We start from the raw sequence: 17,063 nt of genomic DNA on the forward strand, positions 1-17,063 counted from the left end.
GTGTTGCAGTTAACATGCAAACTATTCCTTTATCTGCATCTGTTAGCATTCATTTATTAATATTGGTTTCTGTTCATTTAGTGATGAATAAAGGAAAATGTAAAAAATAAAAAGGATATATTCAGGATATAACTTGGTTAGAGCAAAATAGTACACTTTATTTAAGCATAATGCTTAATAACATTTTACAGATTACTATTCAGTTTTTTTGGGTAAACTAGACCTACAGTTTTATTGATAGCATAACAATTTACCAAATAGGTAGATTGACATAGAGTGACAGACATAGAGAAACACCCAGTAGTTAAATTAGCAAAAAAAATATACATCAGATACAATAGTGTTATCACAGATGTACAAAGTTGTGGGTGCTAGTTTTATCTATAATTTGAGCCCATTATGTACAAAAAGTGCAGTCATCAGCCGAAAGTGCTATGTACACACAGTGTCAGAGACATGTTTCTGGTAGCTGTGTGTAAGGTGGAGTGAGGGAAACCTGATACATTTCTAAGCAATATAAAGGTAAATGGACAGGGGTGTTTTGGTCTAGATTAACATGTCATTGAGTTCAAGTCCAAGATTATGATGCATAAAACTTGTCGATTTCATCTTTGTACATTTTAGCGACAACAGGCCTCTTGAGTTTCATAGTAGGTCCTGTCAAAATTCAAAAACAGAAATCAGTTAGAGAGTTTAATTACATAAATCATGCATTTTCCTGTTGTTCCTAAGTGTTTTATATCCCTTTATGTGCCTGTCCCACTCCTGAACTGCCTGTACAGTTCGAAAACACCCTCTTCAGACAACAATGGGGGCATCTGGGGTTGTACAATGTTCACATAAAGATTAGACCTTGTTATAAAGGCCTGTAGTACGTAGAAAAAAAAACTGCAGACACATGCTGCAACCTAAGTTGAAAGTAACTGTTAAGAAATACTTGTTATTTAATACTCACAAGCTCAGTCATGCAGATATCTCATTAGAAAACATAAAGAAGAGACTTACCAAGCTCCCCTCCAGATATAGAGAAGTCTCGTAAAAGAATGGCCCACTTCTGAACCTTCTGAGCATTGGATGTGGCTTTTTCATTAATGTGGTTCACGCCCTCCTGAATGGCTTTGTAAATGCCTGGCTCTTTGTTGTTGATAATCTCAGAAACTTTGGTGGCGGTGACTCCTCGCTGTCGGCAGAACTCCACAGCCAGTGGGCTTAGCTCATCCATGGGCTCGCCGTTTTCATCGGCCTTACACTAAAAAAAGCAGGGGGTTTGCCATTATAATGGAAAACACAAGCAGCTCAACTACAAAATGTGTTTGTACTTGAATTAAGTTTTTTGTCAGTTGTTAAAAGCAAAGATGCCTGATTTGATAACTGATGAAAAATGTACAGTCTAATTCCAAAATGTTCTCAACTTGGCTGACTATGTGAATCTAGTCAATGATACTGTTGTAGATTATGCTGCACTTATATAAATATGTCATCCAAATATGTTAATACAGCTATTAATGAATAAAAACTACCAAAAGATGCCATGTAGCCAAAACACATGCTAATCATTACCCACTATCCTGCAGTTATTCTGGTATTTGTTTTAGTTTATTGAAAAACATAGACAGTGTCAGACATACATGTACACTGAAACAGTGTACACAAACAATATAAGTGTTTTATGTAAATGTTATATGTAATTAAAAATATAGGTTTGCTAGGTGGATGCAATTTACAACAAAATACAGATGCTTTAACAGTTGTAACAGCTTTTTGTTTTAAGGGGGTCTGATTTCATTCAATTTAAACGTTCCCTCTCCCTTTCAAATTCAACAAATGGCCTTTTGCTATTAAAATTACATTTATGAACGTAAAACTAGAAGTAGTTTTTAGTAAAACTAAAAATATATGATTTATCATGCTGATATATTCCTACTTATCACTATGACCATCCTGCAGTTAGCAATTTTGGATGAAGTAGTGAAGTATTGGAAAAACCCTAACATTTGTGTGAGCTGCCTTACTTTTAAAGTGAGAAGCATGGCCAGGAATTTCTTTTTATCTCCCACCAACATAGCATTGCTAATGATGGAAACTTCCTCCTTGAGTGCGTCCTCAATTGGGACCGGTGGGACATTCTCTCCTCCAGCAGTGATGATCAGCTCTGCAAAACACATACAGCATTTTCAGTCTTGTGTTTTTCTTATTAGACTCGTTTTAAACTAATGTCATAAACTATTGTCTGCACATTACTGTCAGCAGTTATAAGAACATCCATGTGTTAAATGGAAACAGCATGCAGTAAAAACCTTTTTATGACAAACTACAGCCTGTAAAGCCGGTTTTCAATATATTAATAAATCAAGATATATACACATTATGGCCAAAAGTATTAAGGCATCTCTACATCACTAAATTCAGGTGGTTAATTTAATCCCATTGCCACGGGTGTATAAAATTAAGCATCTAGCCATGCAGTCTGCCTTTACACACATTAATAAAAGATTTGGTGGTTCTCAGCTCACTGAATTCCAGTGTGGTGCTGTAATAGGATGTCACTGTTAAAACAAATCAGTTAGTATCTAGGAACCACAGCAACTCAGTTTTGTCAGAACATGTAGAGTTACAGAACGAGGTCACAACAATTACAGCAGTGCATTAAAGTATTAATGCCTATGGATTTAGAATAGGATGTCATAAAAGCTCCTGTAGGTGTCCCAATAATTTTGTCCATATAGTGTACTTACTTAAATTTAATCTTAAAACTCTCAAGCCTTCTAAACTATGACTAATAAAAACTTTACTGTAAAGTACTAGATTCTATTCTAGCACAACAATTTGATCTGTCCATCCTAGTCTTTCTAGTCATTTCTTTTCGAATGTTAAAATGACCTTTTTACTGCCTCAGAGAAAAACCTACAAAATGGCCACTCCTACCTTTTATTCTGCCTGTGATGAACAGGAAGTCATTTGTGTCAAGCTTGCCCAGATCTCCAGAGTGCAACCAGCCTTCCTGGTCCAATGCCTCCTCTGTTTTTTCAGGCATGTTGAGGTAGCCCATGAAGACGTGCCGGCCCCAGAAGCACACTTCCCCATTGCCGTCCGCATCTGGCTTGTCCAGCTTGGTTTTACAGCCCTGTACTACTTTTCCACAGCTGTGGGAATACATGATTACACATGCTGAACATATTAATTTGTTGAGGGTAAGTCTGAGCATTTTCAGTCTAGCTCTCATGTACAATGCTGAAAAGTCATATTCTCTGCTTGTTAGGACAAATCTCTTGTTAAGATGTGTGACTGAATAGCATTTTGAGTTCAAAGAACCTTCGTATATGGGAAGGTTCGACACACAGAGTTGCTGCACAATATTTTTTGCTTTTTAATTCCCTTTTAACATCAACAGAAGAAAATAATTGGAAATAATGTTAATGATAATAATAATTGAACAATTAAATACCCAAAATTGTGGAAACTGTTTATTGCTATGTTACTTTTTATATTCTTAAATATTTGTTATTATCTTTGAATATATGTTTATACTTAATTAATTTAGGTTACTTTATTTGACAGGTTTAGCAGAACTGACAGGCAAAAGTGAAGTGAAAAACATTGATTATCTTCACCTACATTGGCACCTGTCAATGGTTGGGATATATTAGGCAGCAAAAGTGAACAGTCAGTTCTTAAAATGTGATGTGCTGACAGGGTCATGGGCAATGTAATGTTATGGCAGATTGGTGTACTTTAACCATTTCCATTCCTCTCCTTAAGGAGGTCCAGTATTATTTGTTGTCATCATTCAGTTTGTAGTTATTACATGCTGTGGCTAATCAATGCTTTCATATGTTCATTAATTATATACATTCTGCTGCTGGTGGTAAATTCGAATAAATTCATGAAATGCCTGCTGCTGTGGGCATTGAGGAGAAATCTTAAACCAAACATATGTACAGTGCCCTCCATAATTATTGGCACCCCTGATTAAGATGTGTTCTTTAGCTTCTAATAAATTGAGTTTTTTTCTAAATAATATAGGACCACGATGGAAAAAAGAGTAAAATCCAACCTTTAACTCAAGTGAATTTTAAGGGGAAAAAAAATCCCTGACTAAGAAATAATTATTCTTCATAAAATCACCTGTTCCACAATTATTGGCACCCCTAATATTTCTTAGGAAATAAACATAATTAAAGTATTTCTGTCAATTCTACAGTAGTTTACGAAGTTGATCAGAGTATGTAGGAACATTTAATTAGTAATTCACAACTTCCTGTTACCCTGGGGGTATAAATATGACGTGACACAGAGGCCATTTCTCTTCAACATGGGAAAGACAAAGGAACATACCATTCAAGTAAGGCAGATGTGTGTTGACCTCCACAAGTCAGGCAATAGCTACAAGAAAATAGCCACTCACCTACACCTGTCCATATCAGCTGTCAGAGGAATTATTAAGAAGTTTAAAACAACTGGAACAGTGGTAAACAAGCCTGGACGAGGACGCAAGTTTATTTTGCCACCACGCACAGTGAGGAGGATGATAAGAGAAATAAAAAGGTCTCCAAAGCTCACTGTTACAGAATTGCAACAAATGGTAGCTTCTTGGGGTCACAAAGTCTCCAAAACAACCATCAGGCGCTATCTGCATGCCAACAAGCTGTTTGGGAGGCATGCACGGAAAAAACCTTTTCTCACTCACAATCATAAACACAAACGTTTGGAGTTTGCTAAGCAGTACTGGAACTTCAACTGGGACTGTGTGCTTTGGTCAGATGAAACTAAGATAGAGCTTTTTGGCAACAAATGCTCTAAGTGGGTCTGGCGTAACACAAGAGCTGAGTATGCAGAAAAGCACCTCATGCCCACTGTGAAATATGGGGGAGGATCAGTGATGCTGTGGGCCTGTTTCTCTTCCAAAGGCCCTGGGAACCTTGTTAGGGTGCATGGCATCATGAATGCTTTGAAATACCAGGACATTTTAAAACAAAATCTGGTGGCTTCTGCCCAAAAGCTGAAGATGGGTAGTCACTGGGTCTTTCAGCAAGATAATGACCCAAAACATATGGCCAAATCTACACAGAACTAGTTCACCACACACAGAATCAAGCTCCTCCCATGGCCATCTCAGTCCCCAGACCTCAACCCCATTGAAAACCTGTGAGGTGAGCTAAAGAGGAGAGTGCAGAGGAGAGGACCCAGGTTGCTGGATGATTTAGAGAGATTGTGAAAAGAGGAATGGTCAAAGATCCCTCTATCTGTATTCTCCCATCTTGTGAAACATTATAAGAGAAGATTAGGTGCTGTTTTGTTGGCAAAAGGGGGTTGTACAAAGTATTAACATCAGGGGTGCCAATAATTGTGACACACATGATTTGATGTTAAACAATTATTTCTTAATGTGGGATTTTTTTCCTACTAAATAAATTCACTTGAGTTAAAGGTTGGATTTTACTCTTTTTTCCATCGTGGTCCTATATTATTTAGAAAAAAACTCAATTTATTAAAAGCTAAAGAACACATCTTAACCAGGGGTGCCAATAATTATGGAGGGCACTGTATTAAAAAGTAGTTCAAAGATAATGACTACCAATTTTGTAAATATAATATGCACAGCAGCTGCAGAAAATGACTGTAGTGACTAACCTCATAATACGGACATTGTTGATCCAGGATAAAGTGTGCGGGCCTGTGCTCTCGCTCATGCCGTACAGCTCGTGCAATTGAATATTGAGGCTCATGAAGTATTCCAAGGTCTCCTTGGTGATGGGTGCAGCTCCCGTAAAACAGATTTTACAGCGGTCCAGCCCAAGGGCAGCACGCACTCTCTTAAAGACCAGATTATTGGCCAGCATGAATCCCCAGGGCACAGAGAAATCACTGGGGAATAAACAAAAGAACATTTAGCCACCATAAGAATTGGCCAAAATCAGAATCAGAATCAGCAAGCAGTCAATTTATTATTTTGATATGGGCAGAACTGTTGTCTTTTACTTTTTAATTTCACATTCATTTTATGTTTCATTTAAGAAATCTAAATGCAAAAACTGGAAATGTTTTAGTGTGTATTATGTTATTTTAGCCCACAGAGAGGCTAATTAAAATGTGTTTTGTGTGTTGCCCAATAAAACTCATGATCGGTTCAACTATAGTGTACAATATGGTGTAAAGAACAAAAAAGACAAGACAGTTAAAAAATGTTGAAGTAAAGTGACAGTGAAAGTTGAAGATATAAGATATAAACAGACATAACTTTCTGTGCATAGGCCACATGCATATTCATGTAACACTACTTGTAAATATAAACAAATATGAGGAAAAACATATGCAAAGAGAGAAATAAATAATAAATAATTGCATATTGCATAAAAATTGTTTTAGATTTTAATCAAAGCCGGATCAAATCATTAGGTGCCTGGACATAATCATTCCTAAATTACATTTTTAAATAACAGTAATTGACCCCAATTTACCCATTCATGATGTTGTAATTGGCCTGAAGTCCGATACCCTTTGCCCAATCAGCTATTCTTTTCTTCATGACGGAAGACTTTGCACCAATGGCTTGCATGGCTTCCTGCATCTTTTCCCAAACACGTGGAACTCCCAGAAAGGACGTAGGCCGCACTTCTCTCAGCGTGTTAGCCAAAGAACCCTACAGGAACACAGCATCCAAGTTTGATATTAAGTCATTTACATTCATGCAAGGAATGTAAGGATTCACATATAATGCAAATTAGGACTACTGACTGGTAAGTGCCCAAAACCATAACAAGTGTTTAATGTAAATATAAAGCATTGGACAATTGGTTCTAATGCTAAAGGTTCTAAATAGTTTTTGGCTTGGACAGTTACATGTAGGTTCTTTAAGAAAATAAATGTCGTTCCTCTATAGCATCAATCTAAAGAACCATTTTTGTCAGCATTCACACAGTCGAGAAGAAAAAGACAGTGATAACAAATGATAACAGTGCTAACCTTTAATGCGTCTGGTTCGGCAAAGTAGGTGGTACCAGCAAACTTCATACAGATCCACAGGTCATTGACCTGGGCTGCAACATGGCTAAGGGGGAGGTAGCTCACAAGACACTCTTCCCCCATGCTGACACCAGCCACCAAGCCAGCTGCGTTCGAGATCCATGTGATCTGGACAGAGGAAGGCCAAAAGGTGAAATCTCTATCGATTAACTTTGCAATACTATTTTTAACAATCTAGCTAAGGTTAGGTTTCATAAAGCTTTTTGGGACCCAAATAGAAAGAGCAAGTCACTGAATACACAGATTTAGTTATGTCACTCTATTTGAACTAGTCTAATAGTCAGTGGTCAATACACCAGTGTTATAACCTCTATGAAAACCCCTTTTCATTTTGGGGTTACAGCAAAACTCACATTGTCATGACTAAGCATAACCCCTTTGGGGTTTCCTGTGGTTCCTGAGGTGTAGATAAGTGAGCAGCACTCGTTGGCCTTTTGGCTGTTCATCACTTCGTCCAGCTGGGCATCTGCAACCTCCTCACCAAACTTCATAAACTCAGCCCACTGAAAGAGCAAGTCATATTTAAAAATATCTTTAGATATGGGGAGACATTAATGTTATGGGGAGACATTAAGCACTCATTTTTAATCACGTCCTTGATTGCTTGAAATTGTAGAGTGTGTTCTGTCATTTTTTGTTGCAACAACCAACTGAGTCTACATATTTGACAAATGCTGGTAAAAATGAAAACGTAGCTTGATTAAAGGCATATCAGTGTGTCTTTGCTATGGTAACAACAGGAAAAGTATGCCTTGCATGGCTTGAAACACACAAAAAGCGTGTATTAATTAGTGTGTCACTCGCCATTCCCTTTAAGAGCCAGGTTCGGCCTTACTTTGGCGGATCGCTATTTTAGTGGCGCAAAAGGGGGGTGAACGTGCGTTGGGCACGCGCCTGTGTTAACAATTCACTGCCAAGATAGCAATGAACATCTGACTGCTGACGTCTGCCTAGGTTGTTTTCAGTCAGTGGAGCACCTGTGTTTTCTGTTGACAAGATTGCAATACGCCAGGAATTTACATGAACACACCTCTTTTCGAGACCACCATGCTTATCGGCATAGTTACATTTGTAAACACGTGCAAACGAGACTTCTTTTTGGTGAAACTGACCATGTAATTAAATGAAAGTCTTACCGTATACACATTTGCCATCTTTCTCTCCAGTTCCCCCTTATATTGAACAATAGCCTTCAAATGTGGAAGCTGGTCTTTAACCTAAAAAAAGAAATAAGCAAATTAACTTTTTTCTTTCATAGGTGTTGTATTGTTTAAGAATTAAAAAAAAAAAGTCTTAAATGATATTCATTGAGAAGTATAATGTTTAAAGGAAAAAATGCTCCACTGTGTTACATAATGCTTATATTTGACTCTTTTAGAAATGGGCCCCAGCAACTGGTCTTATAAACTGTCATTCATGCATCTGTTCTCTACCTGAAGGATTTTCGCGAGCTGTTTGCTGTTTTCGACAACAATGACATTGGCTTCACAGTTATTGGCTACATACTGGCAGGCTTCTGGAGAGTTGGTTGTGTAGATTCCAGTGGTGAGGCCTCTGAAGAACAAACAGTGATCAGATCTTGCATGTTTTAGGTGCTGCATAAAGGTTCCTCATATTTTCTAAAACTTGGCTACAGATAAGAGTGTCTGTATAAAATACAGTACCCAGCCATAATACAAGCAATGTTTGCGATGAACCACTCTGGAGAATTGAAGCCCAGAATACCAACGCCATGGAAACGCTCCAACCCCAACTACAAAGGACAAACGTACATTTTATTCATCTTCAGAGAATGGCCATATAAATATGATATGGTTATTTATACATTGTTATATGTATACAGGTAGATATTTATCTATGGTAAGGTGTTGCACACTATTCTATAACCTCATATGTCTCATTACGTTTGTAAGTACACTAAAGTAGCCTTGAAATATAGACAAAACAGGAAGAACTAATTAAGAAATAAAAAAATTATCATTATCATAGAAAGTGTTCAGTGTGATGCTCACTCTACCATTTAACAATCATCTTTGCCTATAATCTATACAGCAATGTTTGCGATGAACCACCCATAACCTTTGCCTATAATCATCTCAGCCTATAAATTAATAATTCCACAATTACAAGCATGCTAGTTTCCAACCAAATATGTGGTTTATGTCTTTCCAGGTACCTTGAGAAAGCTCTTGGCGGCACTTCGGCAATGCTGATGGTATTCTTTGTAGGTCAGTGTGACCCAAGCGCCGTTTTTCTTCCACCGGAGGGCTGGGCGATCGCCAAACCTATTCACTGTGGCTTGAAACATCTGATGGATGGTGAGCGGAGGCTCGGAGCCTGGACCGGATGCAGCCATCCTCAGCTTTACTGCCTTGTCCCTTGCAATGCTCCAGTATTGCTCTGATGGAGCCAGGTGCACTTCAGCTGTTATTGGGATAGACTCTTCCTCTGGTTGATCAGGAGGACAGCATCGAGGACAAACACGAGACATGATGAGTACAGTTGCTTGTTTAAAAAACAAACAAAAAAACAAGCAGTAAAATCAGGGTAAACGTCAAGTTGAGAGGACAGAAGATCCCTTTATCCACACACATGCACACACTGCCCTGACAACTCTGAAGATCCAAACCCTAACTAGATGGAAGAACTATCTCAAGTTACTGGCAGGCTATTGAATCTCACCAATCAGGTTTCTGTTTGTGAAAAAAAAGGTGTGATGGTGATGACAATCTGAAAGTTAGGGTGGAGGAAAGACACTCCCCTTGTGGTTACTAAGCAATTTCCAGAACATGGAAAAAGTTAAGACAAACAGAATTGTTGAATTATGGATCTGAATTTAATATACTGATGGGGCTACACAGACGTGCAATTGAACAAAGGTGCAGTAGTCTGTAATTCAATAATTTTGGAAAGTCAAATGACAACACATTCCACCCTCTAGCACTTTAAATACCTTGAATACCTGACTTAGATCTGGTTCTACATTTGGCAGAAGGTAGTTGTTCAGATGACCATTTACCCGAAGCCTTTTCTGACGGGCCAGATTAAAAATAATCAGACAGTACATATAACATCTTACCTGTGATCTCGCCGGCTCCTTTTCGTGCAGTCAAAGCATCCTCAAAGCTCTCAGCTGATGCCTCCTTGCGTTCGACAGTGGAATCTGAAAGCGACAAAGCTTTCACCTCCTCCAAAAGCTTGCCATCAGAATCTACGCCTGGACTGTCAATTCCAGAATCATCTGCAGAGGAAATCTCCTGTACCTTGCTGTCCATGAGGTTCATGCTACCGTGGCCAATTAAAGAAGTCGGGCAGCTTCCGTTAAGTTGTGCCTTGGAGCCCTGGAGTGCCTCAGTTTCTTTTATAGGGCCTGAGACCTTTGGGACACTTGCAGGAGAGCAACAAAAGAACATTACACCAATGCCCACTTGGAGACAAGCACGTGACATTCAATCCATGTTATTTCCTCCACTGTTGTTATGTAGCTATGTTTGCATGCAAGTCTACATACCTCTCAACTTTATTTTCCATTGCGTGAATTCCTTTGAAATGGTCGGGTTTCCCAAAATCGCTGACACCTTCTTATAAAAATAAAGGGTCTTTGATTAAAATACAAATAATATAAAAAAACTAGATAAAAAAATACAATTAACATGAACTGATGTCAAATTAACATAAAATGTTGTCAGTTATCAACCTTAAACAATTGTCCGACCAGATCCAGAGCCTCCAGTAATACCCAGTTATATCTCTAACATACCCTCAATAACAGTACTTCCCACTCATTGGTGCTCTTTATATGAGACCATGATCTTGCAACATGCTGAAAGTCTGTTAAGTGTACCAATGACAAGTCAGCATTAGAAGAGTGAAGAAAGCTGTCAGACTATGTCCCATTTCACCCATTTCCGCTTACTTAACTACCTCTACAGCTTCATGAGTACACACAATCCCTTACCACTGGTGCCATCTAGGGTAGCTTATAGCTAATGCATGCAATTTAAGAAGTGATGTATTTATTAGAAATCATGGAATTTGACGATACTTTAAACATGCTTTCAGACTTTAGACTTTCTCCCCACTTTTTTATCTTTACTGGTGGTTTAGTCACCAATTCCCAGCGTAGTGGGTTTCTAACCTACATCGACATCACCAATGTAAGAGGGCAAAAGGACAAAGGTCGTAATTACAACATTGGTGTGGCAACATCTAGGTCTGTACTCAAATGAACCTTTGCCCACAATTATGCAAAATCGGGTAAACCCACCGAGCCTCAGACCACATCACATGAGATCAAAGTAAACTTTAATTTCAGAAATGTAATTGTCATCCTAATTCTTTTCCCAGAATTAATGATCTAATCACTTTGTACATCATGCAAGAAGGTCAAAGTTGCAAGTAGATGCATTCATTCATGTACATTTATACATGTACAGCCAATAAACTACATTTGCACACCAGGGCCTGCATTAATAAACTTCGCAAAGTAGGTGTGCTGGTCTGGGCTAGGAATCTGATCCTACAACTGTGAAAACTGAATATGGGTCCTGTTCTTCACAAAGCATCCACATCAGTGCTGTGGACCACATAGTGGTAGAGTTCTGTAAGAAATACAAAGCTAATCTGATCCAGGCTCTTCTGTGCAGTTTCGGGATGCTATGTGAATGCTCAGCCATGGAAATCAGAAACAGACCAATCTTAAAAACCAAGAAGGCAAAAATTGCCTATATGCTTCTAAAGGATGAAGACATCTGATGTGGCCTCAAACACCACCAACATGACAGCATTCAGGAACAGTGTCAGCATTATTGCCAGTTACCCACCACTGAAAGCGAGCCAGTTCCCACTTGATGCACCTGATCCAACTCTTCACCTATTAACATGGCTCCCTTATTACTGTATTACTGGCCATGTAATAAATAACTATGCAGAACAGTGGTACGCTAGGCTTAAGACCGAGGAGCACTGGTTTAGACAAATACAAATACTAGTAATTAGCTACACATACATATGGCAGATCTGAAATTATCATCACCTTATATGATGGGTAGGCTGGGGGATTTTCTTTGACCTAGCACACACTGCTCAGTCTACACAGTAACTAATAAAAATAGCTAATATATGCACGAGTACAGCTGTTAAATTCAATGAAAACAACTTTCAGCCAATTAAGATGCGCTACTTACGTTCACGACAGGCAGACACAACCGTTGTTTTGCCTATAAGTACAGTGGCTCTTTTTTTGTCGCGACTCCAAGCACGCCAATTACACTATTTAAGGGTATTTAAGGACAAATAGGACACTTCACTCAGGTACAGCCTTCCAGGTGGAGGAGAAAGACTACGGAAAAAACAAGACCAGAGGTCATTTCCAACTCCTAACCCTATTCAGCAATATTGGCGTGTCACGTGACAAAGCTATGCCCGCAGGTGCTAGAGGAAAGCCTGGTTGAAGGTGTAGGTGTGTTTTTTTTTTTTACCCACCCATATTCGCACATGTCCCGCCTCCTGCGTTACGATTGGCTGCTAGTGCATCATGAGCAGTTATCCTAGGCCAGGATTGGTTAAAAGTCCACCCTCACGCCTAGCCCTCCAAATATCATTGGAAAACCATCGCACAATTTTTTAGAATTTAATTTGTATAACCGAAAGTCTGTTTCTTACCAGTTCATCAAACTTCCTGCATCCAGTGAAACAGGTATTTATTTACATGTCATTTGAATTATTTTAATGTATTTAAGCCTCGGGCTTATCATGTGATGTAGGGCAAAGGCCTCTCAAACAAACAATAAACACATATATTTTATGTTTATCAGTACTGATAGTGTTGAGTAAGACCCAGCTACACATGTAAGAGGAAAGACTCGTTTTTATCTGCAGATAATATGCAATGTGAGGAGATGAGATTGTACAGAGCCTATAAAAGGTATTCAGCCCCTTGGATGTTCCCCTTTTATTGGAACATCCAATTTATAAATGGAATTATGGTCAATATAATTTGGCCTTTTTATTACAAGAAGTAAAAACAAAGTAATGTCAATTAAATAACATATATAATGTAAAATAAGTGAGATACAAGATACATATTTAAAGTGACTGACCTAATGCAAACCTAAACTTTTGCAGCGACTGTGTCTCAATTGATTGTAGTAAATTGGTCGTTATAAAAGCAATGAAATGGGATGCGTCCAAGGGAGTACATTTTATGAGCACTGTACACCCACAAATGATAAAACCTGTATTATGCTGATAAACTCTGTCTGATACAATCAAAAAGATAGTTCATACTATCTATCCCAGCAGTAAGTGTGGTTTGCCTGTTAATATCATATTTTCAGACATTACTGATATGTAGGTTAGAAGAACATTTTCTGTGAACTTGAGCCACTGTATGGATTTGTTCAATTCCAACAGCAGCTCACCTGATTTACTTTAATGAAGGACTGATTAGATAAACTATGTGTTGGATAGTAACTATTAATGCTAGCTTTCCTCAAGGAGAGGTCTGGAAATGGTTAAGCAACACACACACACACACCCATCAAATCACAGTGTATTTAATGTTACCTGGTTAAAAACTACACTCTGAACCTGTCAGTTTAGCAAACAGTGATGAAATCTCAGTTACTATGAACACAACCTGAAATCCTGGCTATCAATGTCACTCGATTACACCAAATAGTCACCAAATGGTCTCAATATCAGCTACATTTGACTTCACCAAGATGACCTGATTTACAACAGTCTCTGTGAACATGAGAGTGCATCTGACAAGTAAACCATTTTAAGGGTGGCCGCTGGTATAATACAGAGTCTGAGTTACTACACATTTCAAACTATTCTTTATTCTTTGGAGTGCTGACACTTTTCATCAGTGAATCATTTTCGATTCACGAAAAACAAAATCTTTCCGTGGTTGGCTCTTATTTTTGTAATTAAGATGTGCAAGACTGAATATCCTTCAGGTAATGGAAATGTTATAAATGTATGCCAAGCCCAATAACCGCATAATGACCTTCTTTTAAAAAGAGAGTGGCTGGAGCTGGAGTTGTACTACTGATTTACAATAAAGGCTTGGGACTGGCATGAGGGGTACACTGTAAAAATTGTTCAGTTCTACTTACGATAAATAATTAAACAAATAATAATACTAATACTAATAATATGGGAAAAACTGAACAGGTTTTATTTAATCTCTTGAATGAAACCAACACAATATAAAATGCTAGTTTACATCAGTTCAAACTTCAGATACACTACAAATCAACTTACCCTTCAACGGTACAAGCAATAATTAATAAACAAATAAGGAGAATTGTCACTGCCAGTTTGTTGAAAACACACATTCTTGCAATAAGATATCAAAACCATTATTGCTTCTCATATTTTTATCTTCATTTTAAAGTATTACATTATATGTTTTGGTATAACAACACAGAGCACTGATTTACGCTGGTAGAAGGTCCATCTATCCTGGAGGCCATCTCATCTGTCGCCCTCCCAGGACATGAATGTGCAGGTGGTATACAGACTGAGCCCCATTTTTCCCATCATTGATCACTGTTAAGAATTCACACATTCTGTTAGCATACTGCCTTTACTCAGAATAAAAATACAGACCAACACATTAAAATAAGAACAAGATTTTAGATTAGAACATTAACAATACACTATATGGACAAAAGTATTGGGACACCAGATGATTCATTGTTTCTTCCTTACCTATTCTATATCCTTCATCCAATCCCTCTTTCTTTGCCAGGTTTTTAGCCACCACCAAGAGGTGACCGAGGAGCTGCAGAGGAGAATATCAAGGTATGAAAATTATGCACAGAATGAGGTGCTAAAACATAATGAGGAAAAAGAAATCAGAGACAAACCAGTGCATCGTCATCATGCGCTTCACTGATCCTCGGGATGGGAGTCCTTGGAATAACCAGAAAATGCACCGGGGCCTGGGGATTGATGTCCCTGAATGCCAGACACTGATGAAATGTTACAGCAATCAGGGTCAGTGAAATGCACTGCAGCTTGCATCAGTAAGTGTTCAAGTTCAACAGAAGTCAAACCTACAAATGCACTCTAGTCTTGATATCCAAAGGAATTTAACTACATATCACAGTCTACGCTCGGTTTGCCTACAGCGCATTAAGACAATTGTGACATGATGAAAGGAAAGTCAGTAAAGTAAGGGTACATATTTAGACAGCATTCATACTTTTAAATGTATGATAAGACCTTTTAGTAGCTACTGTGGGAGTACATTTCTATTGCAGTCATAGTCTTTCTACGTAGCATATGTGTCACTGCATCTGTGGCAAGCTATTTTAGCCCCAAATACCATCAGAGAAGCTGTAAATTAGCTGTCAAAGCAGTCAAAATCAATTCTTGTTTTTTTTTTATTTCTAGTAATAACACCAGATCTGCAGATCCTTAATGTAATTTTAACTAGACATTTTTACCAATGATTTACGTGAAATCTCATGCGTTTTTATCTATTAATACAATTGTGCTAGTAAAAGTCCAGTTAAAGATATCTGCCATTACTTTTTTCTTTTTAAGTAAAAAGTGTATTTTAAGATATCCACACTCTAATTCTGACTAGTGGACCTAGACTTTTTATCAGTCACAATAACAGATATGTGAAATTAGTATATACTAGTAAAGCATTATGTGTATCCTAGTACACGTGTAATTACAGATGAGAGAGAGTGAGATTCAATGTCAATCAATGGAAACATGACTATTCAGAGATACATTAAGAGCTATTTTATCTTATAAGATATTCAGATCTTGTGTCATAACTAGTCAATACAGCTGTTATCTGAAACATGAATTTCTACTAGGTAAAATAACTGCATTGCAGAGATGTGGCATTTAGGTTAAAGTGGCTTGCCATATGTAGGCCATCAGTTTATGCATGAATATGACATTCTGGCTATTACTGTACATGGGTATTTATTATAGGTCAGTCCTAACAAACCTGTACAGTTTTATCAAAATAAGTTACCTTGTCATCTTCAAAAATAATGTCTGCTGGAATACTTTTCTCAATAACTTTGGAGAATATAGTTGGTGCAGGATTGCCATATTTCTTGCTGGCTTCCTCTGCCAGGCGTACTTCATCAGTGTGTGTAGACATGCAGAGGCTCTAAGAAAGACAGGGCAGACAGACAGACAGACAGACAGACAGACAGTGTCTTGGTGTTTAAAGAAATACAGACATGTACTCTGTGCTGCTCGTGTAGCAAAGTTAGGCTAAACACACAGTTAGCTTGCTAAAATGCTAACCTCAGCGAGCATAACAGCCCTACACAACTCGAAAAATATAAACACCTGCACAAGCACAGCTCGACGGTGCAAATAACACACAAAAGGCAGAAGTCGTCGGGTGTGTAAAACACTTCGCGCTGCCATTGCGGTGGACTTTATTAACGCTGTACTCCAGGCAAGCGTCCACGCACTCCGCGCATGCGCCGAATCGGCAGAGCACACTACAGGCGAAGGGCAGCAGGGGGCAGCAGGGGGCAACAGCACCCAATATCACCACTGGACCAGGGACACAAAGCAGGGGGTACTACATTAAAGCAGGACTGTAGCTGGACAGTGTAAGGAAAAATAACATCAGTTGCCTTTCTTCTAGTTTTGGTGCCAATTTCTGTCTTGTAATTTAAATTGTGTACACAAATCAATGATTTTAAAATAAAAACAAATAGGTATTTAAATGTTTACATTTATTGCTGTCAAGGCAAAATCTACTGCTTTAGCATATCTTTGTTATTAAATAAATATTGATGTTTGACTTTTGAAATTACAGTGTTCACTCTGCATTCATACAGTACTTTTCCTGCATGATAAATCCCTGTTGGTACATGCATGTTTCCCCTGCACTGGACATTTTATTACTGCTTATTTTTGCACTGGTCATGCTTTTTTTTTTACACTTGTACGGATCCTGTTATTTTTTTATTATTTTATTTTATTTTAACTACAGTAATACTACCTCATCTGTGAATAACTGCTATTAGGACACTAACACT

General features: G+C 38.1%; 2 protein-coding genes across 3 annotated transcripts; both read right to left on the reverse strand.

The window, feature by feature from the left end:
* Positions 1-203: 203 nt before the first annotated feature.
* On the reverse strand, positions 204-10,933 carry LOC140542362 (long-chain-fatty-acid--CoA ligase ACSBG2-like). Of its 2 annotated transcripts, none has more exons than XM_072665312.1 (15): positions 10,721-10,933; positions 10,535-10,601; positions 10,103-10,410; positions 9,200-9,471; positions 8,688-8,776; positions 8,457-8,577; positions 8,160-8,240; positions 7,377-7,526; positions 6,964-7,131; positions 6,459-6,640; positions 5,632-5,865; positions 2,926-3,143; positions 2,013-2,152; positions 1,006-1,249; positions 204-657 (listed from the first exon to the last, which is right to left on the reverse strand). In XM_072665312.1, exons 2-15 carry the CDS (start codon positions 10,552-10,554, stop codon positions 581-583), a joined length of 2,304 nt encoding a protein of 767 aa, XP_072521413.1. In that variant the 5' UTR covers positions 10,555-10,601; positions 10,721-10,933; the 3' UTR covers positions 204-580. The 2 variants fall into 2 exon arrangements, with proteins under 2 accessions (XP_072521413.1, XP_072521412.1); XM_072665311.1 differs by having other exon boundaries at positions 10,535-10,604.
* A 2,631-nt stretch (positions 10,934-13,564) lies between these two features.
* On the reverse strand, positions 13,565-16,509 carry hint2 (histidine triad nucleotide binding protein 2). The gene is made up of 5 exons (XM_072664586.1): positions 16,360-16,509; positions 16,034-16,174; positions 14,904-15,008; positions 14,746-14,818; positions 13,565-14,583 (listed from the first exon to the last, which is right to left on the reverse strand). The coding sequence occupies exons 1-5, from the start codon at positions 16,438-16,440 to the stop codon at positions 14,492-14,494; spliced, it is 492 nt and encodes a 163-aa protein (XP_072520687.1). The 5' UTR covers positions 16,441-16,509; the 3' UTR covers positions 13,565-14,491.
* Between the last annotated feature and the right edge of the window lie 554 nt (positions 16,510-17,063).

The sequence above is a fragment of the Salminus brasiliensis genome, chromosome 20, assembly GCF_030463535.1.
Source record: "Salminus brasiliensis chromosome 20, fSalBra1.hap2, whole genome shotgun sequence".
In the NCBI taxonomy this organism is placed as follows: domain Eukaryota; kingdom Metazoa; phylum Chordata; class Actinopteri; order Characiformes; family Bryconidae; genus Salminus; species Salminus brasiliensis.

Coding starts and splice junctions, on each gene's coding strand:
- LOC140542362 (XM_072665312.1), bottom strand. CDS start 10,554: ATGGAAAATAAAGTTGAGAG. Junction 5,866..6,458: donor AATTACAACATCATGAATGG/GTAAATTGGGGT, acceptor TTTATTCCCCAG/TGATTTCTCTGTGCCCTGGG. Junction 2,153..2,925: donor CATCACAGGCAGAATAAAAG/GTAGGAGTGGCC, acceptor TGTGTTTTGCAG/AGCTGATCATCACTGCTGGA.
- hint2 (XM_072664586.1), bottom strand. CDS start 16,440: ATGGCAGCGCGAAGTGTTTTACACACCCGACGACTTCTGCCTTTTGTG. Junction 16,175..16,359: donor GTCGAGCTGTGCTTGTGCAG/GTGTTTATATTT, acceptor TGTCTTTCTTAG/AGCCTCTGCATGTCTACACA. Junction 14,819..14,903: donor CGCATGATGACGATGCACTG/GTTTGTCTCTGA, acceptor TCTCCTCTGCAG/CTCCTCGGTCACCTCTTGGT.